The sequence below is a fragment of the Nerophis ophidion genome, linkage group LG16 (assembly GCF_033978795.1).
Source record: "Nerophis ophidion isolate RoL-2023_Sa linkage group LG16, RoL_Noph_v1.0, whole genome shotgun sequence".
NCBI lineage: Eukaryota > Metazoa > Chordata > Actinopteri > Syngnathiformes > Syngnathidae > Nerophis > Nerophis ophidion.
The window spans coordinates 41,114,761-41,141,737 of NC_084626.1; the positions used below are offsets into that span (position 1 = coordinate 41,114,761).

Genomic DNA, 26,977 nt, shown 5'->3' on the forward strand with positions numbered 1-26,977 from the left:
TTGTCATCATTTATTCTCTACAAAAAACAGGAAAAATTACTAATGATGTTCCATTAATTATCTATTTATTTTTTTCAAAAAGATTCGAATTAGCTAGTTTTTCTATTCATTTTTTTTTTTCGGTTGAATTTTGAATTTTTAAGAGTCGATATTGAAGATAAACTACGTTCCAAATTTTTATATTCATTTTTTTCGTGTTTTCTCCTCTTTTAAACCGTTCAATTAAGTGTTTTTGTCATCATTTATTCTCTACAAAAAACTGGAAAAATTACTAATGATGTTCCATTAATTATCTATTTATTTTTTTCAAAAAGATTCGAATTAGCTAGTTTTTCTATTCATTTTTTTTTTTTCGGTTGAATTTTGAATTTTTAAGAGTCGATATTGAAGATAAACTACGTTCCAAATTTTTATATTCATTTTTTTCGTGTTTTCTCCTCTTTTAAACCGTTCAATTTAATGTTTTTTTCATCATTTATTCCCGACAAAAAACTGTTCGTAAAAGGAAAAAAAATGTACAACGAAATGACAGACAGAAATACCCTTTTTTTTTAAATACATATAGATTGATTACTAAAAGTAAATTGAGCAAATTGGCTATTTCTGGCAATTTATTTAAGTGTGTATCAAACTGGTAGCCCTTCGCATTAATCAGTACCCAAGAAGTAGCTCTTGGTTTCAAAAAGGTTGGTGACCCCTGTTTTACTGTATAAGAAAGAGTTGGCTGAGGCAAATTGGACCCCGTAATGTACAAAACATTGGGCCCCCAAAATTAAAATTGCATTAAGTCAGAGCTGAAATTCCATCCATCCATCCATTTTCTACCGCTTATTCCCTTTCGGGGTCGCGGGGGGCGCTGGCGCCTATCTCAGCTACAATCGGGCGGAAGGCGGGGTACACCCTGGACAAGTCGCCACCTCATCGCAGGGCCAGAGCTGAAATTGTTACTAGTAAAAGGTATTCACAGTATGGTGCCGGTAAAAAGTTTCACACGCACCTGCCGAAACCCGGGATCGAACCAGGGACCTTTAGATCTTCAGTCTAACGCTCTCCCAACTGAGCTATTTCGGCGTGTGTTGTACTTCGAGGATAAATTGTCTATAATAAAATTAACATTACCATGACCGGGGATTATTTACATAGTGGTTTAAGTGTAGTAAAGTGACGCCTTCAGTTCGGTCGGCGAGTTGTCACGATTAAAAATAAGTGTAACTGGCGTGGTGATTACATATTACTTTAAAGTGGTAACGTCACCACCGTGTGGTCACACGTAGTATTACAAGTTGATGACTTTGAAGATGATCAGAAAATGCGTCTACGGTAGATCTGGGGAAATTAAGCCCCGGGGGGCCACATGCGGCCCGTTAAGCTTTTCAATCATTCCCAATTATTATTTTCGATTTTTAAGACGGAAAAAGTCGCTGCCATTATGATGTGCAGTCATGTTTTCTTGAACTATACCAGGGGTGCCCAAAGTGCGGCCCGGGGGCCATTTGTTTACTGGCCCGCCACATATTCTGCAAAAATTGCAAAATTGATAGTAATGCAATTTTTTTTTTAAACATTTTTTTTTAAAAGTGGAATGAGGTGAAATGTAATAAGAAAAATTGGCAATGTTGACACAAAGCTGCCATGCAGGCAGTTTTTCTGTTCCTTTTGTCTTTATTTTCTTTTCTTTTTTTCCATTGCTCCAAAAAAAAAGGAAAAAAATCTATGTTATAATGAATTATTACACAAAAATGATCACTTGAAAATGTTTTATGTGGAAAATATATTGCATATGTTGTGTGGTTGCCATATAAAAACATCAAAGTTTTGACAAAAGAGCGTAAAACAAACAAAATAATAGCTCAAACTTAAAATCGACAGATATATTGGAAGTTGATCTTGAAATCTAAGTGTTAAAAGTTTTTAAAAAAATAATAAAAATGCATCACTTTATGAGTGGGGAACCTTTCAGATCTCAAATATATTTAGTAGGATTTTATTTAACTTTTCACTGTGATTACTCAAAAATATTAAATTATTAAAATCAAGGGTGTCCAGCATTATTGATCTTTGAGGGCTTAATTGCTTATTAAAGGAACTCTCTTAAAGGAATCAATAAAGTACTATCTATCCATCTATCTATCTATCTATCTATCTATCTATCTATCTATCTATCTATCTATCTATCTATCTATCTATCTATCTATCTATCTAGCTAGCTAGCTATCTATCTATCTGTCTATCCATCCATCCATCCATCCATCCATCCATCCATCCATCCATCCATCCATCTATCTATCTATCTATCTATCTATCTATCTATCTATCTATCTATCTATCTATCTATCTATCTATCTATCTATCTATCTATCTATCTATCTATCTATCTATCTATCTATCTATCTATCTATCCACCTATATAAATACTGCATATTTCAATTTTCCCATAAAAAAACGAAGTTGTCTTTTACAGAAAAGGCATAAAACCTTATTTGTTTTACTTTATATCAACCTTAAGTTGATATAGAGATTAACTGTAAACATTAAAAAAATAATAATGACAATAATTTGACTTATTTTTAACATTTTAGTGACTGAGACCCTCTATGCTCCCCAGGACCCCTAAGGATTAAAAAAAAAATCCATATATTTTGTTACGGTTTGAAAAAGAAAAATATCAAAAAGCCCTGCGCATGTTTAAATTTTTCTGCGGAAAAAGTTTGGACACCCCTGGTCGGATGAATTAAATGCGCTGACAGTTCATTGCTCCTGTCAAATAAGCTTTGCTTCTTCCTACTCCTTTTCCGACATGATGTATTGTGTATTGCGAAATGATGAAATTACCTGATGTATAATGTTGTATGTATGTCATGTTCGAAATAAACTAAGAAAAAAATAAAAAATAACTAAAATTAATTGCACCGAGTGGAGCGGATCACCACTCCAAGATGGCGGCCATGCGTCTCATCAGCGCTACTTTGGAGGAATATTTACTGCTCACTTCTACCTAGAGCGCCCCCTAAGGGCGCGGCAACTCCAACGTCAAAAACTATATTTTAACCGCGAAAAAAAAACGAGAGCCATTGCACGTTTTGACATAAATTTATTGCATTTATTTGAATGTGAATATAAATAATTATAAGTTTTATTTTCAGTTTTTGTTTTTTTCAAGCCCCAGCCCGCGTTAGTGTGCGTGTCTCCCGGAGAAGTGACGTGTGTTTAGCGGCTGGTGTGGTGACGTGTCTCTTATGCTCGCTCTTTTCTCGCGGAGCTGCTGGATGGAGCCGCACTGACTCCGCGCAACACTCTTGACTGGAACCGCTGTTAACTCGACGAGACGCCATGGGAAGTACGTGCGCATTTTTAACTATTTTATCCTCAACATGGAGGCGTTTGTTACGTGTCGTCATCCCGCCGGTGGCTTTAGAAGAGGATGCTCTGCCAGCTAATGGGCTAGCCGCGGTTCAGCTAGCTCATAACGGAGCTGTTTGGAACTTTTCAACAGTCTTCGCCAGCGGGGGGAAAAATGTAGTCTTGGGCGGGGGGATATTGTTCTATTTACCGTTGTTACCTAACCTAGTTTGTTCCTCATTTTCAAAGCAGTCGCTCTTTATGTTTGTGAGTGGATGCTAACTGTTAGCCCCATGCTAACCATCACTGACAAAGTGTTGAATATATTGCGACTTGTTGGAACATAACATTGTTTGTTTTTTTTTTAATGATAATTGTTCCTATTTATTTTAATAAATTGAGTTAGTCGGTCACTTAATGTCTGCGATGAGGTGGCGACTTGTCCAGGGTGTACGCCGCCTTCCGCCCGATTGTAGCTGAGATAGGCCCCTGCAACCCCAAAGGGAATAAGCGGCAGAAATGGATGGATGGATGGATGGTCACTTAATGTTTGTGTGGTGAGCCACGTAAGCAAGCAGTTCAGTAGTATTTGTTGTGACATGTAGTGAATGATGTTTAAAAAATGGCAAATTCATTCATAATGTGTTTGCCAGGTAGTCACATTTGGGTTTGAGTGACAGCTGCTAGGTTAGTGATGACGTAGCATGGTAGGGCATGAATTGATTAACGTGAATAGAATAGAATAGAATATATTTATTGTCGTTGTACATTGTACATCAAAATTGTATGCAAAACTATCCATCCATTTACTACCGCTTATTCCCTTTTGGGGTCACTGGCGCCTATCTCAGTTACAATCGGGCGGAAGGCGGGGTACACCCTGGACAAGTCGCCATCTCATCGCAGGGCCAACACAGATAGACAGACAACATTCACACTCACATTCACACACTAGGGACCATTTAGTGTTGCCAATCAACCTATCCCCAGGTGCATGTCTTTGGAGGTGGGCGGAAGCCGGAGTACCCGGAGGGAACCCACGCATTCACGGGGGAGAACATGCAAACTCCACACAGAAAGATCCCGAGCCTGGATTTGAACCCAGGACTGCAGGAACTTCGTATTGTGAGGCAGACGCACTAACCCCTATGCCACCGTGAAGCCCGTATGCAAAACTAATTTAGTGCAAATTCATAACACATAAGAACATAGATAAAAATACATCCATCCATCCATCTTCTTCCGCTTATCCGAGGTCGGGTCGCGGGGGCAACAGCCTAAGCAGGGAAACCCAGACTTCCCTCTCCCCAGCCACTTCGTTCAGCTCTTCCCGGGGGGATCCCGAGGCATTCCCAGTCTTCCCAATTGGTCCTGGGTCTTCCCCATGGCCTCCTACCGGTTGGACGTGCCCTAAACACCTCCCTAGGGAGGCGTTCGGGTGGCATCCTGACCAGATGCCCGAACCACCTCATCTGGCTCCTCTCCATGTGAAGGAGCAGCGGCTTTACTTTGAGTTCCTCCCGGATGACAGAGCTTCTCACCCTATCTCTAAGGGAGAGCCCCGCCACCTGGCGGAGGAAACTCATTTCGGCCGCTTGTACCCGTGATCTGGTCCTTTCGGTCATGACCCAAAGCTCATGACCATAGGTGAGGATGGGAACGTAGATCGACCGGTAAATTGAGAGCTTTGCCTTCCGGCTCAGCTCCTTCTTCACCACCATGGATCGGTACAACGTCCGCATTACTGAAGACGCCGCACCGATCCGCCTGTCGATCTCAAGATCCACTCTTCCCTTCACTCGTGAACAAGACTCCTAGGTAAAAATAGATAAAATACATAAAAATACCAAGCATTCAGCACACATGCACAGTCATTATTAGGGCTGCGAATCTTTGGGTGTCCCACGATTCAATTCAATATCGATTTTTGGCGTCGGGTTTCGATTACATGTCGATTTTTTTCGACTCGATTTCAAAACCATATTTTTCCAATTCAAAATGATTCTGTATTCATTCAATACATAGGATTTCAGCAGGATCTACCCCAGTCTGCTGACATGCTAGCAGAGTAGTAGATTTAAAAAAAAAAAAAGGTTTTATGATTGTAAAGGACAATGTTTTATCAACTGATTGCAATAATGTAAATGTGCTTTAACTATTAAACGAACCAAAATTCCGACTTATTTTATATTTGTGAAAACATTGGACACAGTGTGTTGTCAAGCTTATGAGATGCGATGCAAGTGTAAGCCACTGTGACACTATTGTTCTTTTTTTTTTAATTTTTATAAATGTCTATTGATAATGTCAATGAGGGATTTTTAATCACTGCTATGCTGAAATTATAACTAATATTGATACTGTTAATAATAATCCTTTTTGTTTCACTACTTTTTGTTTGCTCTGTGTCATGTTTGTGTCTCCTCAATTCTCTGTTTATTGCAGTTCTGAGTGTTGCTGGGTCAGGTTCGGTTTTGGAATTGGATTGCATTGTTATGGTATTGCTGTGTATTGTTTTGTTGGATTGATTAAAAAAAATGAAAATAAAAGTCAATTAAAAAAAAAAGAGAATCGATTCTGAATCGCACACCGTGAGAATCGCGATTCGTATTCGAATCGATTTTTCCCCACACCCCTAGTCATTATTGTCATCTTGTGTTCAGCGACACTATTACTCTCGGGCAAAAAGTGTTCTTAAATCGGTTTGTTCGGCATTTTATTGTCCTGTATCTCCTGCCTGAGGGCATCAGTTCAAAAAGTTTATGTCCAGGGTGAGATGGGTCCTTTATGATGTTTTGGGCCTTTTTGAGGCACCTGGCACTGTACTGTTCATCTAGGGAGGGGTAAGAGCAGCCAGTGATCTTCATGGCAGTTTTTATGACCCTCTGAAGTGCATTTCTCTCTTCCACCGTGCAGCTGGCATACCATACACACATGCAGTATGTCAGCACACTCTCTATTGAGCAGCGATAGAAGGACACCAGCAGTTTTTGAGACAGGTTATTCTTTTTGAGGAGTCCCAGAAAGTAAAGTCTTTGCTGTGCCTTTTCGATGGTCACTGAGGTGTTCATACTCCACTACTTGGATCCCGACTTCAACAAGTTGAAAAACTTATTCGGGTGTTACCATTTAGTGGTCAATTGTAGGGAATATGTAGTGTACTGTGTAATCTACTAATAAAAGTTTCAATCAATCAATCTGTCATGAAAATATGAGAGTTGCACACAACTCGGTGACTTCAGAGACTGTAGAGTAGACCTGGGCAAATTAAGGCCTGGGTGCCACATGCGGACCATTAAGCTTTTCAATATGGCCCGCCGGACATTCCCAAATATTTTTTCATATCTTCAAGATGGAAAGTGTAGCTTCCATTATAATGTGCAGTCATGTTTTCTAACGACCGTAAGTCTTGAACTATACAAAGTATTTCAATGGTTGGAATCTGCGCTTATGGATGATATACCAGTTACTATGGCAACTGAATTAGTTACTACGGTCATCTAATTAGTTACTATGGTAATGTAAGTCACAGCAGCTCAGACGAGGCACCGAGCAGTGTGGGTGGGAAGCGTTTCCACACACGCGGAAGGAGATTTTCACTGAAAAGTTCTAAAGCTTAGTGATGTATCTGATATATCAGATTGTAGGTGGGTTTATTTTGTACCCTTCGTGTTCATATTTCACTGTTTGTTGTGTTTCACTTGATTGTAAAATGCGTCGATCGAAAGGGGGTGTGACGTTCATATTTTGTCAATATTCAGTGTTTTATCCTTCATAGAAAAATGGACAATTCCATTATGTTTTTTGAAGGCGGTCTTTCATAATGTTTTTAGCATTCAATCAGACATCATTGTGAGAGTTTGTGTTAGTGTTCCAGTGCTCCTATTTTTTTGTTTTTTCACCTCTGGTGGAAGCGCTGGTTGAGCGCTGAGCCCTGATTCCCAATCGGTAGGGTTTATCTGCCAATGAACGTTATGGAAAGCAAAACAATCTTTGTATATTTCAAATATTTTCCCTAAAATACGCACACAAAATACAACGTCTGCATTGAGGCTAGAAAAGTGATCAATATATAGGAAATAATTGAATATTTAATGCGTACTGTTTGCAAATGCCTGGTGTTTCATCATTAAATATCGTTTTACCTGCAAAAAAAAACTCAGTGGCTCAGTAACACACTTTGTTTTTTTTGCAGTTAAGTTTTTGGAGGTAATCAAGCCGTTCTGTGCGGTTCTACCGGAAATTCAGAAACCGGAAAGAAAGGTAAACATCACGTCAAAAGTACCTGTAAATGTGAGTTTAATGAGTGTGAAATAATCTTTTTTTTTAATCTTTGGCAGATTCAGTTTAGAGAAAAAGTACTATGGACCGCCATCACGCTGTTCATCTTCCTGGTGTGCTGCCAGGTCTGTCGACGTCACTGACTATCTTATTAATGTTATGCTGCAATCTTATTTGTTTTCTAATGTTATCAATGAATTCCCCCCTTTGTTTAGATTCCCCTGTTTGGCATCATGTCATCAGATTCAGCAGACCCCTTCTACTGGATGAGAGTCATCCTGGCTTCCAACAGAGGTACAGTACTTGCAGGAAATATCTGTATTGACATTTTGCAATGCGTTTTTGAAGACAATCTCCTGGCTTTTTTATCAGTTGTAACGTAATCTCCTTATCATACATATAGCAGGTCGTAGGTTAGGAGCTATATGCTGTCCACGTGCTTCCTGTGACACCTTGTTTGTCCTTCAGGTACTCTGATGGAGCTGGGTATCTCACCCATCGTCACCTCCGGTCTCATCATGCAGCTGCTTGCAGGGGCCAAGATCATTGAGGTGGGAGACACTCCCAAAGACCGGGCTCTCTTCAATGGCGCTCAGAAACGTAGGTGTCTCTGTCAGCTATTTTTAGAACCTGCGGGAACATCCGTCGAATGCAAAACAGTAGTTATTAATCATGTGTGGGGTTATTTTGCAGTGTTTGGAATGATCATTACCATCGGGCAGGCAATCGTATATGTCATGACTGGCATGTACGGTGACCCCTCAGAGATGGGTGCTGGAATATGCTTACTCATCATCATTCAGGTGAAAAACTGTTCCTTTTTCCATCGCATTAACTAGGGGTGTTAAATTCATTGAGGGCCACATCACAGTTATGGCTGCCCTCAGAGGGCCGTTTGTAACAGTGTATATCTTTAAACATAGCCGATACATTTTTATTTTTATTTTATTTTTTTACAAATTCATGGATACCTTACTTTAAAATCATAAGTCTGGATAACAAGCATATATAAAGTGCTTTTTTGGTACACTAAATGGTGACACTTGGAAAAAATCCTGATTTATTGAGTGATGTTACACTAAATTGTGACACTTGGAAAAATTCCCGACTTTTTGGGTGCTGGTACACTAAATGGTGACACTTGGGGAAAATCCCGCCTGTTTGAGTGATGGTACACTAAATTGTGACACCTGGAAGAAATCTAGACGTATTGAGTGCTGGTACACTAAATTGTGACACTTGGAAAAAAATCCCGACTTCTGGAGTGCTGGTACACTAAATTGTGACACTTGGAAGAAATCCAGACGTATTGAGTGCTGGTACACTAAACTGTGACACTTGGGAAAAATTCCCAACTCTTTGAGTGCTGGTACACTAAATTTTGAAACGTGTAAAAAATCCCGACGTATTGAGTGCTAGTACACAAAATTGTGACACTTGTAATAAAAATCCTGACTTTTTGGGTGCTGGTACACTAAATTGTGACATTTGGAAAAAAATCCAGGCTTTTTGGGTGCTGGTACACTAAATTGTGACACTTGTAAAAAAAATCCCGACTTTTTGGGTGCTGGTACACTAAATTATGACACTTGAAAATAATCACGACTTTTTGGGTGTTCGTACACTAAATTGTGGCACTTGGAAAAAATCACGACTTTTTGAGTGCTGGTACACTAAATTGTGTCACTTGGGAAAAATCCCAACTTTTTGAGTCCTGGTACACTAAATTGTGACACTTGGAAAAAATCCAGACGTATTGAGTGCTGGTACACTAAATTGTGAAACTAGGAAAAAATCCAAACGTATGGAGTGCTGGTACACTAAATTGTGACACTTGGAAAAATTCCCGACTTTTTGGATGCTGGTACACTAAATTGTGACACTTGGGAAAAATCCCGACGCATTGAGTGCTGGTACACTAAATTGTGACACTTGGGAAAAATCCTGCCTTTTTGAGTGACTGTACACTAAATTGTGAAACTAGAAAAAAAAATCCAGACGTATTGAGTGCTGGTACACTAAATTGTGACACTTGGGAAAAATCCCGACTTTTTGGATGCTGGTACACTAAATTGTGACACTTGGAAGAAATCCCGACTTTTTGAGTGATGGTACACTAAATTGTGAAACTTGGAAAGAATCCCGACGTATTGAGTGCTGGTACACTTAAATGGTGACACTTGTAAAAAATCACAACTTTTTGAGTGCTGGTACACGATTGATTGATTGATTGATTGATTGATTGATTGATCGATTGGTTGGTTGAAACTTTCATTAGTAGATTGCACAGTACAGTACATATTCCGTACAATTGACCACTAAATGAAAACACCCGAATAAGTTTTTCAACTTGTTTAAGTCGGGGTTCACGTAAATTAATTCAAATTGTGACACTTGTAAAAAATCACAAGTTTTTGGGTGCTGGTACACTAAATTGTGACACTCGTAAAAAAATCCCGACTTTTTGAGTGCTGGTACACTAAATTGTGACACTTGGAAAAAATCCCGACTTTTTAGGTGCTGGTACACTAAATTGTAGCACTTGGGAAAAAAATCATGACTTTTTAGGTGCTGGTACACCAAATTGTGACACTTGGGAAAAATCCCGCCTGTTTGAGTGCTGGTACACTAAATTGTGACTCTTTGGAAAAATCCCGCCTGTTTGATTGAGTGCTGGTACACTGAATTGTGAAACTTGTAAAAAAATCCCGACGTATTGAGTGCTGGTACACTAAATTGTGACACTTGTAAAAAAATCACGACTTTTTGGGTGCTGGTACACTAAATTGTGACACTTGGTAAAAATCCAGACTTTTTGGGTGCTGGTACACTTGGAAAAAAAATCCCACCATTCTTAAATTACTAGAGTCAAGATTACTCCCTGCTTTTACCCTAAATTTAGAGCTTTTTTTAGTGACTTCCAGCAAGTAGAGGGACTAATTTTGATTATAACCTCCGTTTGGAGATCCACGACAGGTTGGGCTTCGTAAAGGGACACACACCGAGACACTTGGGCAAATTTACAGCTTTTTTTTTAGTGACTTCCAGCAAGTAGAGGGACTAATTTTGATTATAACCTCCGTTTGGAGATCCACGACAGGTTGGGCTTCGTAAAGGGACACACACCTAGACACTTGGGCAAATTTACAGCTTTTTTTTTAGTGACTTCCAGCAAGTAGAGGGATTCATCTTGATTATGACCTCCGAGTCCAGATCCACGACAGGTCGGACTTCTCAAAGGGACACGCTCTTAGACACTTGGGTTAAATTTACAGCTTTTTTTAGTGACTTCTAGCAAGTAGAGGGACTAATTTTGAATTCCTTACCCAGGTGTACTGTACATAAGTACTGTAATCTATTCATTTATATCAGCACCTTATTGCTTTTTTTTACCCTGCACTCCCATGAGCTAATGCAACGAAATTTCGTTCTTATCTGTACTGTAAAGTTCAAATTTGAATGACAATAAATAAGGAAGTCTAAGTCTAAGGTGGAGATCCAACCTGGGCTTCTAAAAGGGACACAAACCTAGAAACATGGGCAAATTTACAGCTTGATTTTGACAAAACACATTTAGAATACTGCATTAGGGTTTCCCTCAAAATAGCCAATGTACATGTGCCGGTGGGGGTGTGGCCAATTAGATGTCGTGGCTAATTTCAATCAGCAATGATGCATATATTTAAAAAATATACATTGCAGGCCAAAAGTTTGAACACACCTTCTCATTTCAATGTGTTTTCTTTATTTTGATGACTATTTACATTGTAGATTGTCACTGAAGGCATCAAAACTATGACCTGTGAAGTGAAAACCCTTTCAGGTGACTACCTGTTGAAGCTCATGGAGAGAATGCCAAGAGTGTGCAAAACAGTAATCAGAGCAAAAGGTGGCTATTTTGAAGAAAGTAATATAAAACATGTTTTCAGTTATTTCACCTTTTTTTGTTAAGTACATAACTCCACATGTGTTCATTCATAGTTTTGATGCCTTCAGTGACAATCTACAAAAGAAAAGGCATTGAATGAGAAGGTGTGTCCAAACTTTTGCCCTGTACTGTATATAAATGAATATATTTCAAAAAACGCCTGAACAAATGTTATGCATACTCGTATATTTAAAACAAAAAAAGGAAACGCACACACGTATGGCGGGAACATGCACACTCCACATAATGATGTCCAAAAATTGTTCAAAGACGCACACAAAACTAGGGTAGTTTTCACAGGCTTGTACAAGAAATACCTTCACTTCAAGTAACTTCCTCTTAAACTTTCTGTCCTTACTTTTGCCGAGTGCCAACTCCATTAGGTGCGGATCAGCTGTAGCACTTATTCTGATGCACATTTTTCAAAATAAAGCATAGAGGAACATTTTTATGGTGTTATAGATGTTTTTCAAACTAATTATGAGTAAATAATAGATCATATACAGTATATCCATTCATACAATGTAGAATAGACTTTATTTATATACTTATGGAGAAATTATGTGGGTGCAGTGCAGATACTAAAATTCCACAAAAAATAAGGTTATGAAAACAAGAGGGAAACAATTACCAAAAACTAAGATAAAACACATGGAAACAAGAGGACAACATAAAAAAAAACAGACATAAAATACATTAAATTACTTGATTTGTTATTGTGTAAAAAAAAACCCACATTTTTAAGTTGTGGATGCTTTTATTTTACCATGATCAATTACATGTAGGGGAAAGCCTGAATGTACTGTATGTTTATCTTTTTTTGCACAATCAGATACAAATCTACGTTTAGATGACCTATGTATGTATGTTCTGTCAAAATTGAAAAAGACACATTATTTCCAGCCACATAAAATGAAGTGGCTGGCCAGATCTGGCCCCCAGGCTTTGAGTTGGACAAAAGTGGCACCGGCTGCTGCTCACGCCAGAAATAACTCCATAATCATATCTATTTTTTTAAAACATTTTAGAATTGCGGGTTTACCTTCAACATTCGCAAAATTACAGTATATTATATATTTTTTTTAAATGTTTAATTGTGCATGATTTTTTTTTTTTTTTTTCAGTGTCTGCACATTTGTTGTATCTTTAAAGATTTAGCATTTCCTAAATTGGGTACAGTGGGAAGCAGAGGTAAATGAATAGATCCTTTGCATTCATCATATTTATTTCCTTTACAGTAAAAGTTCATAACACGCTCATTTAATCTGAAACAATAATGGTCGCCCTCCAATTTGTTTGAATTTAAATCAGGTTGCATTCGTACAAAATTCAGGTGTTTCTTGGGTTAGAAAGAATTCTGATCCTGCGATTCATTGTACGTCAGATTTTTGTGTATGTTTGAACTTTTACCGAAGTCACTCACTCTGAAGGGCTAACAATACAGTTAAAAACATTGGAAATGCAATAATTAAAAGAAACTGTTAATTTCTGGGTGCACTAAGGGTTTGACCATAGTTTGATCCAAAAAGGAAATTGCATGAACATTTTTTTAATGAAACAACAATATGTTTCAGTGTCAAACTGTCTCCGTCATTAAAGTTTATCCTCCATAACCGTGCAGGCAACATAACTGTCATGATCCACGGCTTGGATCATGTCATATTCTGGTTTTGGTTCTGTTTGGTATTTCGTCTTGTTATGTGACTCCCTTAGTTCCCGGTGGCACTTCCTGTTTTGTTACATTTGTATAGTTACCCATTATTGTCACCTGTCTCTTGTTTGTCGTTGCGCACCTGACTTGTGATTATCTCCTTATTTAAGACCGCCTTTGTTTGACATTCGTTCTCTGACTATAGTTTGCTACACGCAACAGGTGACTTCGTATTCCCGCATTGTGGTAACTATTCTTAGTGCTCAATTAGCTCCCATGCTATTTTGTTGGTTCTTTTCCCTAGTTCTCATGCTGGCGCTTTCTGTTCTTTCTAGCTTCCATGCTAGTTCAGTTTGTTTTGTTTCTTAGTGCCTTCGTGCAAGTGTTTTGTTTCCTAGTCTGTTTTATAGTGTTTTTTAGTGTGTAAATAAGTCATTATTCCTTACCTTCACGCTGTGTTCCATCTCCGCTGCACCCACGAGAACGCAAACACGCACCACGATGCCAGCCAAGCATCACAATAACATTCTTTAGAGTCCTACAAGTGTCAGATTAATCAAACATGCAAATAAAATACTAACATAGCCATACCTCTAATGAAATAAAGGCGCAATAAGTTACTCCCCTGTCCGCTTTTTCCCCCCTTTTCCGTCACATAGGTGTAAAATAAAGTTAACTAATGTAAAAAAAAATTGGCGCTTTGTGTGTTAATTGCTCCGTCTTTCTGCTTTGAATTTGGAATTTAATTCCATGTAATGTTTGTACATGTATTTTTTTAACACAACTTGTTGAGGCTGCTCCTACTTGTTGAAAAAATTGCCACTTTAGAGTTTGAACTTTTTGGGTGGATAATAGTTTACTGAAACCATCTTTGCTTTTCAGCTCTTCGTTGCAGGTCTGATCGTTTTGCTGCTCGATGAGCTTCTCCAGAAAGGTTACGGTCTGGGCTCTGGCATTTCTCTTTTCATCGCCACTAACATCTGTGAGACCATCGTCTGGAAGGCCTTCAGCCCAACCACAGTCAACACCGGCAGAGGTGTGACCCCTAGCACCACACACGCTTTCAAGATGTGAAGCGTGCAAGCTGTGCCGCAATTTATTCGGTTGTTTTTGTTTTTTGAAGGTACCGAGTTTGAGGGTGCCATCATTGCTCTCTTTCATCTGTTGGCCACCCGCACAGACAAAGTGCGTGCCCTACGAGAAGCCTTCTACAGGCAAAACCTGCCCAACCTCATGAACCTCATTGCAACAGTCTTTGTGTTCGCAGTGGTCATATACTTCCAGGTGAGCACAACCACACTTTCCCCTGGTCCTATAATGTCAGTCATAACATCAGATCAATACTTTGCTGTATTTTTCGGTGGTCAAAAGTACAGCGTTGACCAGCTGTGAAACTGGAATGCAAACTGCAACCTTGTTATCTGAGCAGAAATGATGTGTAAGGCCTTTTGGTCGAAGAAGGCCTGGCAGCTCATTGAAAGATGCTTACAATAACGCTTGTCCTGTATATAGAGTTATACACATTGGAAACTAGGGCTGGACGATATATTGAGTTTGTAAGATGTACCGATACATTTTTGAACAAGATGTGAATTAACAAAATATCGTAATGTTGATACAATTTATTTCACGTTAAATTGACCAAACGCCGCTTATTTGTTGTGTTCCTTGTTCTCCCCCGCTTCCCCTCCATGGGCTACTAAACCCCTCCCCTTCCTCGTGCCTGCACGTATAAAAACATCCATGATTGGTTGGTTGTTTGCTAGGGGTGTGGGAGAAAAATCGATTCGAATTTGAATCACGATTCTCACGTTGTGCGATTCAGAATCGATTCTCTTTTTTTTTTTTTTTAAATCAGTTTGTATTTATTTATTTATTTTTTAATCAATCCAACACAGCAATACCATAACAATGCAATCCAATTCCAATGCCAAACCTGACCAAGCAACACTCAGAACTGCAATAAACAGAGCAATTGAGAGAAGACACAAACACGACACAGAACAAACCAAAAGTAGTGAAACAAAAATGAATATTATCAACAACAGTATCAATGTTAGTTGTAGTTTCAGCATAGCAGTGATTAAAAATCCCTCATTGACATTATTATTAGAAATTTATAAAAATAAAAAAAAGAACAATAGTGTCACAGTGGCTTACACTTGCATCGCATCTCATAAGCTTGACAACACACTGTGTCCAATATTTTCAATAAAATAATTCATATTTTTAGTTCGTTTAATAGTTAAAACAAATTTACATTATTGCAATCAGTTGATAAAACATTGTCCTTTACAATTCTAAAAGCTTTTTACAAAAATCCACTACTCAGCTTGCATGACAGCAGACGGGTAGATCCTGCTGAAATCCTATGTAATGAATTATAGAGAATCCTTTTAAACCGGGAAAAAAACGTTTTTGAATCGAGAATCGTGTTGAATTGAAAAAAAAAATAGATTTTGAATCGAATCGTGGGACACCCAAAAATTCGCAGCCCTATTGCTTACTATGATGAGTCACGATTGGTTAAAGACAGGCCAATCAGATGCAAGTTAGGGCGGGTCATCGAACCAGGAAGGGAAATCACAAAGTGCCTGCCTACAAATGTATTTTTTATTTTTTATCTGAGTTTGATACATTTTGTATTATTTGCACAGCTATGTTATTTTATGTACAAATAATTTTATTTATGTTATTTAATTCTGTACTACTTAAAACAGTTTATTTTATGTGCTTTTAATATCTTGACTAACAGGGTTAATAAAAGAACCACTGACTGTTTACAGAACAGTTGTCATCCATCCCTCCATTTTCAAACGCTTATTCCCTTTGGGGTTGCGGGGGGCGCTGGTGCCTATCTCAGCTACAATCGGGCGGAAGGCGGGGTACACCCTGGACAAGTCGCCACCTCATCACAGGGCCAACACAAATAGACAACATTCACACTCACATTCACACACTAGGCCCAATTTAGTGTTGTTGTCATTCACTTTAATTTGACTCAATATCGCTCAAAAATGAATATCTTTATATGTATACTTTCACGGAAAAATATTTTGAAATATATATCGAATATCGAGTTGAATTAAAAATATATCCAGATATACTTTTTCGTCCATATCGCCCAGCCCTTTGGAAACAATGAAAATACAAGTGATCTGTTCTTGGGTTCAAACATCATAAAAGGTCAAGTAGATTTTATTTTCTGTATGGCACCAGATCACGTCACAAATGTCAGTTAAGGTTACTTTTCCTAGAGAAGTCTACACCTTTGCTTTACTAAAAAACAAAAGAAGCCTTATTTTATTTTTATTTACAAGACTTCATGTCATTTGTCTGTTTCGTGTCTTCAATTCCCCTCTGCTGTCCGTATGAACAATCGCATTAATCATATGATTTGACTTTAGTATGTGTACCCGCAAGGAAATAAAGTTCATGGTGCAACTTATGGAAACATAAGCAAAAACTCTTGATTTAAATTACTTATTTTTGGTCCTTCTAGTCCTCCTATGTCCAAAAATTGATTTCCTGAGTTTGTGAACGGTAAAAAAAAACTTTTTTTAATTTTAAAAATAACATTTTTAATTATCACTGTAGAATTGACTTCAGGCTGATATTATACTTTGTTTGACGCCTTCAGGAGCTCTAACATGGCATATTGCATCCTCCTACTTTGTGTAGTGTAACATGTTTAGTTAGTCATTTTTATCCAATGACAATGATTCTTGGAAAACATTTTATGTATTTTCCACCATGGTGGCGAAAATTAGTGACTTGCACTTTCGAGGGACGTTAGCCGCTAGCGATGACGCTACATTGCATTGAGGACTCAATCGTTCACTGTTCGCTATCAAATTTGCAGCTCAAAATGTATCAATATGCATTATAACGATAGTATTAAAAGCCAAATTTGTATCATTTATATTAAGTATATCTTCTATACCAGCCAACTTTAAAGACAGGTACTGTATAGTGAGTTCTTTATATCTGCCATTTTTTGCACTTTAATTTCATATTTTGCCTCAAAATGTATATCGTATTTTTCGGATTATGAGTCGCTGTGGAGTATAAGTCGCACCGGCCGAAAATGCATAACAAAGAAGGAAAAAAACATATAAGTCGCATTTTGGGGGGAAATGTATTTGATAAAATCCAACACCAAGAATAGAAATTTGAAAGGCAATTTAAAATAAATAAAGAATAATGAGCAACAGGCTGAATAAGTGTACCTTATATGACGCATAAATAACCAACTGAGAAGGTGCCTGCTATGGCTATGAATAGCGTCAATAGCTATTCGCTCAATAGTTACAGTTTCTTCTTCTATACTTTCATACTCCAACCATCTGTTTCAATACATGCGTAATCTGTTGAATCGCTTAAGCCGCTGAAATCCGAGTCTGAATCCGAGCTAATGACACTATATCTTGCTGTGCTATTCGCCATTGTTTGTTTACATTGGCAGCACTGTATGACATCACAGGGAAATGGATAGTCGCATCGCAAATAGCGAAAATCAAGCACTTTAAAGCTTTTTTTAGGGATATTCCGGGACCGGTAAAATTTAGAAAAAAAATTCAAAAAATACAACAAGCCACTGGGAACAGATTTTTATTGTTTTTTTACCCTTTTGAAATTGTGATATTGTTCCCCTTTTACGTAACATATTATGGCAAGAGTCATTCAAATAACTATAACATATAGAACAGTGGTTCTCAAATGGGGATACACGTACCGCTGGGGGTACTTGAAGGTATGCCAAGGGGTACGTGATATTTTTTTTTTAATATTCTAAAAATAGCAACAATTCAAAAATCCTTTATAAATATATTTATTGAATAATAATTCAACAAAATATGAATGTAAGTTCATAAACTGTGAAAAGAAATGCAACAATGCAATATTCAGTGTTGACTGCTAGATTAATTTGTGGACATGTTCCATAAATATTGATGTTAAAGATTTCTTTTTTTTGTGAAGAAACATTTAGAATTAAGTTGATGAATCCAGATGGATCTCTATTACAATCCCCAAAGAGGGCACTTTAAGTTGAGGATTACTTCTATGTGTAGAAATCTTTATTTATAATTGAATCACATGTTTGTTTTTAGTTATTTTCATATCTTTTTTTCCAAATCGTTCAAGAAAGACCACTACAAATGAGCAATATTTTGCACTGTTATACAATTTAATAAATCAGAAACTGATGACATAGTGCTGTATTTTATATCTTGATCTCTTTTTTTCAACCAAGAATGCTTTGCTCTGATTAGGGGGTACTTGAATTAAAAAAATGTTCACAGGGGGTACATCACTGAAAAAAGGTTGAGAACCACTGATATAGAACATGCTATACCTTTACCAAATAATCTGTCACTCCTAATCGATAAATCCGATGAAATCTTCTTCCTCTGTGTCGCTTCTAAACAACTTTGCCAACTCTAAAGGTAGACAATGCGCCGCTTCTTCTATCGGTACGTCTAGTCTCTTACGTGAATGAGATAAATAATATTGTTTGATATTTTACAGTAATGTGTTGATAATTTCACACATAAGTCGCTCCTGAGTATATGTCGCACCCCCGGCAAAACTATGAAAAAAACTGCGCCTTAATAATCTGAAAAATACGGTACTTCACCTATATTTTGACTAGCATGTGTTAGGGTCAATTTGTTTTAATTTGAAGATTAGGTGGCGACTTGTCCGCCCGAATGCAACTGAGATAGGCTCCAGCGACCCCGAAAGGGACAAGCGGTAGAAAAGGATGGATGGATTGAAGATATATATATTTTTTTTGGGCTGTCATCTGCTTTTGGAAATATAGAATTTCCTCAAGTAAAACAAGAAGGAAGGTTGGTGTCAGATTGAGTGTCCAGTTTATTCAGCGTTCTTGTTCTCTCCAACAGGGCTTCAGGGTGGACCTCCCCATTAAGTCTGCCCGTTACCGTGGTCAATACAACACCTACCCCATCAAACTGTTCTACACCTCCAACATCCCCATCATCCTGCAGTCGGCCCTGGTGTCCAATCTGTACGTCATCTCCCAGATGCTCTCAACGCGTTTCAGTGGGAACTTCCTGGTTAACCTCCTGGGAACTTGGTCTGTAAGTACAAAATTTGACCTACGGCTGGGCTATATAGCCTTTTATTAATATCTCAATATTTTTAGGCCATGTCACGATACATATCTTGATATTTTGCCTCAGCCTTGAATAAACACTTGATGCATATAATCACAGCAGTATGATGATTTGTCTACATTAAAACATTAATGCTCATACTGCATTAATATATGCTCATTTTAAACTTTCATGCAGAGAAGGAAATCACAACTAAGTCAGTTTACGAAAACTGCCTTTATTAAACAGTTAAGCAGTGACACAAACAATTATGTCAATTCCGAAACAGAAAGTGCAAGATTGTCAGAGACATTTTAAAACAAGCTATTAGTGGACTTTTGTGCATGATGTCACTAAGACGGCATATCAAAACAAGACTAAATTATAGTGCACTTTTTGTACAGTACGCCACTATTTAAAACAAATAAAGTGCACTTTTGTGCATGATCAACAGCCATACAGGTCACACTGAGGGTGGCCGTATAAACAACTTTATTACTGTTACAAATATGCGCCACACTGTAAACCCACACCAAACAAGATTGACAAACACATTTTGGGAGAACATCCGCACCGTAACACAACATAAACACCACAGAACAAATACGCAGAATCCAATGCAGCCCTAACTCAACACTAAATTATAGTGCACTTTTTGTACAGTACGCCACTATTTAAAACAAATAAAGTGCACTTTTGTGCATGATGTCACACTAGATATTTCAATAACTGTCAAATAAAAATGAGCTGCATAATAGGAAATCAAATAGTGTATGTCCTTCGCTATGTGGTAGGTTCCTGCGGACGTTATCTCCTTCTGTTGTTGACTATTTTTTTCATATGGTGTTGATGTGGAAATGGTTATTTGGGCATTTTGTTGGGTAGCACCGAATTAAGATGTTGACATGCAGAGTTTCAAGCACTCTTCATTCTCTAGCAGGTGACTTTTCAAATGATGCTACATATTAGCAGTGCCGCTACTTTTTGTAGCAACGCTTTTGCCGCATACTTGACATATTGCGGTTGTCTGTTCAACATCTTCCCGCTTGAAGTCAAACCACTGCCAGACGATTGACCCCCTACTGTTTTTGTTGGGAATTAATTCTTCCTTCATTTGTCACCGGATTCGCACCTTCTTTTTCTCGTATCACTCCTCACACCTCTCCGCTAGTATCACTGCTAACATTACCCAATACCGCTACCTCTCTGCTCCGCGAGGGCGTATGACGTTGCACACGCGACAGTATGTGACGAATGTAAGAAGGTGCGCTTGCTGTCTGTGAGAAGGAGACACAGCAAAGAGTGCGAAGAGCCTGTAGTGTAATGCTTGCAGATAAAATCAACTGTGTGAAAACGTATACTCGAATATCACCATATAGTCATTTTCTATATCGCACAGAGACAAACCCCGCGATATATCGATTATATAAAAAGCCATGAAGTCGGACACCTTCATGTATCAAATGTGTTTTCTTTCTTATGTAGGACACAACTAGTGGTGGACCAGCTCGTGCCTACCCAGTGGGCGGCCTCTGCTACTACCTGTCTCCTCCAGAGTCATTCGGTTCTGTTCTAGACGACCCCGTCCATGCCGTCATCTACATTGTCTTCATGCTTGGCTCGTGTGCCTTCTTCTCCAAGACTTGGATTGAAGTCTCGGGATCTTCTGCCAAAGATGTATGTTTTGTATAAATCTGTACAATTTGACGTTTTTTTTTTTAAGTCATGTGTTAAACTTTTGAATGTCATGTTTTGTGCGTGTCAGGTGGCCAAGCAGCTGAAAGAACAGCAGATGGTGATGAGGGGACACAGAGAGACCTCCATGGTGCATGAGCTTAACAGGTAACAATGACCCTGGAAAATGCATTTTTTTGGAATATACCGTCATTTCCGGACCAAAGAACGCACCGATATTTAAGAAGAAATTTATATTTTTGCATATTAGCCGCACCGGGCCATAAGCCGCAGATACAGTAAATTGCCAATAGTGTTTGGCCACCTGCCTTTACTCACATATGAACTTGAAGTTCCATCACATGGAATCGTCCGAAATGTTTTGGTATCCCATAGGGGTGTAACGGCACACAAAAATTTCGGTTCGGTACGTACCTCGGTTTAGAGGTCACGGTTCGGTTCATTTTCGGTACAGTAAGAAATCAACAAAATGTAAATTTTTGGGTTATTTATTTACCAAATTTGTAAACAATGGCTTTATCCTTTTAACATTGGGAACACTATAATAATTCTGCCCACGTTAATCCACATTAAACTGCCTCAACTTGTTGCTTTGATTAAATAAAATGACCAAACTTTTCTTCTACATATAAAAAGTTTAACATTAAACAGTTTCCATTGAAACTGTTTAATGTCAACTCATCATGCTTAATTTATTACAGCATTTGGGAAGCCTGTAGTTGACTTTTATTATGTAAATGTTGTATTTTTATCAACATGTGATAGCAGGGACCCTGCTATTCAAAACTAGGCTGCTACATTACTAATGGTTCATGTAACTATAGCTGAAAAATAGTACATTTGCAATAGGAGAGACTATTCATCCCTGAACACAATGGAGTTCAATGAAATAACAAACAGACAGGGCTTTTCTGCCCCTAAAACACGCACGCACACACACACGCACACACACTCACACAGAAAAATGAGCTAACGTTACGCTAAAAGCTAATTAGCCTTCATTTCAAGCCTATACTGTGAGCGAGCTGAGCTGCAGTTTAAGTTTCTAGAAGGTCAACGGGCTCATAGTGATGTTTGTAATAGTTGTGACTGGGAAGTGTTTAATATAATTTGGGGAGAGTTCGCTCCTCCCCTGCTAGACGAATATCTGCTCAACGCTAAAGCATTGACTACATCGTTCTGAAGTCTGAATACCAACTGCTGATTGGCTGTTACATCGCTCTGAATACGCACAGCTGATTGGCTTTGTATGTAACCAATCAGATGGTTGTGTGGGCGGGACAATGAGGCAGAGACAGAGGCAGAAAGCAGAGCAGCTTGTGAATACTTCTGCTTCCGAACTTGTTCGGTACGCCCGCGTGCCGAACCGAAACTCCCATACCGAAACGGTTCGATACAAATACACGTACCGTTACACCCCTAGTACCCCGAAGCATTCAAAGTTCCTTTCACTGGAACTAAGGGGCCAAGCCCAACTCCCGAAAAACCAAACCCACACCATAATTCCTCCTCCACCAAATTTCACACTCTGCACAATGCAGACTGGTCCATCAGCTTGCCAGATGGAAAAGCGTGATTCATCACTCCACTGCTCTAGAGTCGAGTGGCGACATGCTTTACACCACTGCATCCCACGCTTTGCATTAGACTTGGTGACGTATGGCTTAGATCAGGGGTGTCAAACTCACATACAGAGTGGGCCAAAATTTAAAACTAAACAAAGCCGCGGGCCAAGGTTGAACAAATCAACCTTTTAATAGGGACCCAAATACGTTTTGCATTCAATATTGAACAAGCAAGGTTTATATAACTTTATAGTGACATGCAAAATCCAGTTTCAAATAATAATAATAATGATGATTAAAACATATCAATGGCATATCAAATAAAATTTAAATAAAAATTGAATGCCTCATATCTATTTGCAGCCTTCTGAGGTAAATATCAAAATAAAATTTTTCCACAGGCGAATAATACATTTGAAAATAAATAACAATAATGAAAGAATCAAACATTCAAGCCTTGACATAGCAAGAGAAAGTGCATGAATAAAGCGTTAATTTTTGCTCCGTTTGCTACACTGGTTTGCATATTGTAGCATCCTGTAAGTGTTAGTGCTGCAAGGAGTTTGGGGTATTTGTTTTGTTGTGTTCATCTTGTGTTACGGTGTGGATGTTCTCCCGAAATGTGTTGTCATTCTTGTTTGGTGTGGGTTCACAGTGTGGCGCATATTTGTAACAGTCTTAAAGTTGTTTGTACGGCCACCCTCAGTGTGACCTGTATGGCTGTTGATCAAGTATGCCTTGAATTAACTTGTGTGTGTGTAAAATCTGCTTATATTGTGTGACTAGGCTGGCACGATGTTTGTATGTAGGAAAAGCGGACGTGACGCAAGGTTAAAGAGAATGCTTAAGGAAGTGCCATTAAAACACGCCCTTAATATTGTTGTCTGGGTGGAAATCGCCACAAATTCGGGAGAATGGTTGCCCCGGGAGATTTTCGGGAGAGGCACTGAACTTCGGGAGAATCGGGAGGGTTGGCAAGTATGAGTATTAGCGGTGAATGCGGTGTTAGAGGGGCATCGCCGCTGTATAATACCGGCGGAGCCAGCTCTGTTAATTTGATATTGCCTCAAGGGCCAAATGAAATTACACGGCGGGCCAAATTTGGCCCGCGGGCCAGAGTTTGAGACCCATGGCTTAGATGCAGCTGCTCAGCCATGGAAACCTGATCTCTGTGTACGGTACGTGAGCTAATTAGAATGTCACTTGAAGTTTGGAGCTCTCTAGGAACTGACTGTGCAGAAAATCTTTGCACTATGTGCTTCAGCATCCGCTGACCCCTCTATGTCCGTTTACGTGGCCTACTACTTGGTGGCTGAGTTGCTGTTGTTCCCAAACTCCTCATTTTTCGTATAATAAAGTTGATTTTGGAATATTTAGGAGCGAGGAAATTTCAGGAATGGATTTGTTTCACAGGTGACATCCTATGACAGTTCCACGCTGGAAATCACTGAGAGCGGCCCATTCTTTCACAAATGTTTGTAGAAACAGTCTCCGTGCCTAAGTGCTTGATTTTATGCACCGGGCCAAATGATTCTCCTCTTTTGGATGGGCTGCCAAATACTTTAGGTAGTATAGTGTATATGCAGGTCCGAAGGATTTTGTAAAAAATATTTACATATTTTAATAGTTTCCAAACGGTGCCTGTCACACGGCAGTGAAACAGAAGTCATCCACATGGACCCACGAGCTGCGGAAGCAAGCTTCCCAATCAGCTAAACGGACTCAATAACTCCAGGGTGACATTTTGGTGAATTTACCAAACTGCAACAATACAAAAAGAATGCCTTCGTAAGTTATTTACCCTAACAGACACTTGTAAACGTGTTAGTACATTAGCTAATGCTAATGACGCTAGCGTGATTACATTACAATAACACGTACAGATGTGAATAAAAACAATCCTATAGGGACGGTTTAGTAAGTATGAATAGTTTTAGTTATATTGTAAAACTTATAAACGTTTTTTATGAGTGATGAATGAAGAGTCCTTTCAAGGAGAAATGCTACGGACGAATATAAGAAAGAGGAAAGGTACAGGTTTCAGAGGCTTTGTTAGCAGAATGACAAGAGTATAAACAAAAACATGCACCTGGGGATAGGTTGATTGGCAACACTAAATGGTCCCTAGTGTGTGAATGTGAGTGTGAATGTTGTCTATCTGTGGTGGCCCTGTGATGAAGTGGCGACTTGTCCAGGGTGTACGCCGCCTTCCGCTCGAATGCAGCTGAGATAGGCTCCAGCAACCCCAAAAGGGACAAGCGGTAGAAAATGGATGGAGCCGCACCCAGCAAATTTTAGACAAAATAGATATTCTTTCATCTATTAACGGCACCCGGCCCTAAGCCCAAATATTTATTTACATATTTTGTTTCCAAACGGTACCTTATAATCATTTTCTATATCCCACAGAGACAAACCCGCGATCTACCTATATATCGCCCAGCCCTAATAAAAACTATTTGTTGAATTCAAAACATTATGGCCGTTAGCGAAGAAAAACCCATGAATTAGCGGCATCGTTTCATCAGCCGCAGGACTCAAAGCGTAGGAAAGAAGTAGCATGAAATATGATGGTTGCAACACAATTATATGTGATTTAATTTCTTGTTTGCAGGTACATCCCTACAGCTGCTGCCTCTCTCTCGTATTATCACTCGCACCACACCGTTAGCATCACAGCTAACATTACCATGTCGCTACCTCTCTGTTCCGTGGGAGCATGTGACGTTTGTAAGAAGGTGCGCTTGTTTTATGTCTCTAAGAAGGAGAGACAGGAAAGAGTGGGAATTGCATGCAGTGTAACGCCCGTAGCTAAAAGCAACTGTGTGAGAAAGCATACTCGGAACATCACGATATACTCATTTTCTATATCGCACAGAGACAAACCGATTATGTCGATATATCGCCCAGTCGTAATGAAAACTATTTGTCGAATAACGAAGAAAAATCCATAAATTTGCGGCACCGTTTCATCAGCTGCAGGACTCAAAGCGTAGGAAAAAAGTAGCAGGAAATATGATAGTTGCAACACAATTACATGTGATTTAATTTCTTGTTTGCAGGTACATCCCTACAGCTGCTGCCTTCGGTGGCCTTTGTATAGGAGGACTGTCCGTCATGGCTGACTTCCTGGGAGCCATCGGCTCCGGCACAGGAATTCTCTTGGCCGTGACCATCATCTACCAGTACTTTGAGATCTTTGTCAAGGAGCAGAGTGAAGTGGGAAGCATGGGAGCACTGCTCTTCTAGGAACAGGCCAACTCTGCCATACACAACATATACACAGAGCCTCCATTCTGCGTCACTCTTCTTTCATCTTTTTTGCACAATCCGTCGATTTTGCAGCTGGGATAAATCTTTTTTTTTTTTCTTCCCGCTTTGAGCATCGTATCATCTTCATTTCTTCCGCTTATCACCCATCAACCCGCGGGCTGCCTGACTTCCGTCTTGACTGTTTTGTCAGCCGAAGAGTCTCCCTCAACGCACGTGAGCTTGGTGCCGGCTTCGACTCCCCTCAGGCATTTTTCAGCGTAGCATGTCGAACGAAAACGGAAGTAATGGAAAACACTAATTTCAAAGAAAAAGCAAAGGTTCTAAAGGCTTTGTTAGCAGAATGCCAAGAGTATAAACAAAATCTACTTCAGTTCTGGTAAGGTTTCTGTTTATCACCTTCATGTTGATACTTCCAATAATAGACTGTTTATAGGAACTGGGGTCTTCTGGAGGACGCAGCATTTGTGTCCTGTATATCTGGCTCCTAAGGGAACGTGATGGCGTGCGATGTTTTGCTCTTTTAATTCCCAGACTGAAATGCTGCACAAAACTTGCCGGGGTGGTCGGTAAGAGGGTGGGTTTGATATGGACGCGAAAGGGGGGTTCATTTTGGTTTTTACTCTTATGTAACATACATAATTCTGTTATTAAAAAATGTTTTTTTTCCAACACTTGGAAATGGAGTAATTGTTCTCATTTTTTAATGTCAGGTTCATACACTGATGACATTTATTAAACCATGGGTGTCAAACTCTGGCCCGTTTTGGCCCTTGAGACAATATTAAATTAACATTAGAGCTGGCCCGCCGGTATTATACAGCGGCGGTGCATTCACCGCTAATGCTAATACTTGCCAACCCTCACAATTTTCCCAGGAGACTCCCGAATTTCAAAAATGGGTATTTCTGTCCGTCATTCCGTCGTACATTTTTTTTTCCTTTTACGGAAGGTTTTTTGTAGAGAACAAAGGATGAAAAAAGCACTTAATTGAACGGTTTAAAAAAGGAGATAACACGAAAAAAATTTAATTTTGAAACATAGGTTATCTTCAATTTCGACTCTTAAAAATTCAAAATTCAACTTAAAAAAAAGAAGAGAAAAACTTGCTAATTTGAATCTTTTTGAA

At 38.9% G+C, this 26,977-nt stretch overlaps 1 protein-coding gene and 1 non-coding gene across 3 annotated transcripts; one reads left to right on the forward strand and one right to left on the reverse strand.

Moving 5' to 3' along the window:
- Positions 1–998: 998 nt before the first annotated feature.
- On the reverse strand, positions 999–1,071 carry trnaf-gaa (transfer RNA phenylalanine (anticodon GAA)). The gene has a single exon. It is a non-coding gene; the product is annotated as a tRNA-Phe (tRNA).
- Positions 1,072–3,170: 2,099 nt separating this feature from the next.
- Positions 3,171–26,522, forward strand: LOC133535415 (protein transport protein Sec61 subunit alpha-like 1). Of its 2 annotated transcripts, none has more exons than XM_061875239.1 (12): positions 3,171–3,337; positions 7,535–7,602; positions 7,680–7,745; positions 7,836–7,914; positions 8,089–8,220; positions 8,314–8,423; positions 14,082–14,235; positions 14,323–14,483; positions 19,106–19,303; positions 20,804–20,995; positions 21,084–21,160; positions 25,193–25,547. In XM_061875239.1, exons 1-12 carry the CDS (start codon positions 3,331–3,333, stop codon positions 25,530–25,532), a joined length of 1,584 nt encoding a protein of 527 aa, XP_061731223.1. In that variant the 5' UTR covers positions 3,171–3,330; the 3' UTR covers positions 25,533–25,547. The 2 variants fall into 2 exon arrangements, with proteins under 2 accessions (XP_061731223.1, XP_061731224.1); XM_061875240.1 differs by lacking the exon at positions 25,193–25,547 and adding an exon at positions 25,641–26,522 and having other exon boundaries at positions 3,172–3,337.
- The last annotated feature ends 455 nt before the right edge of the window (positions 26,523–26,977 follow it).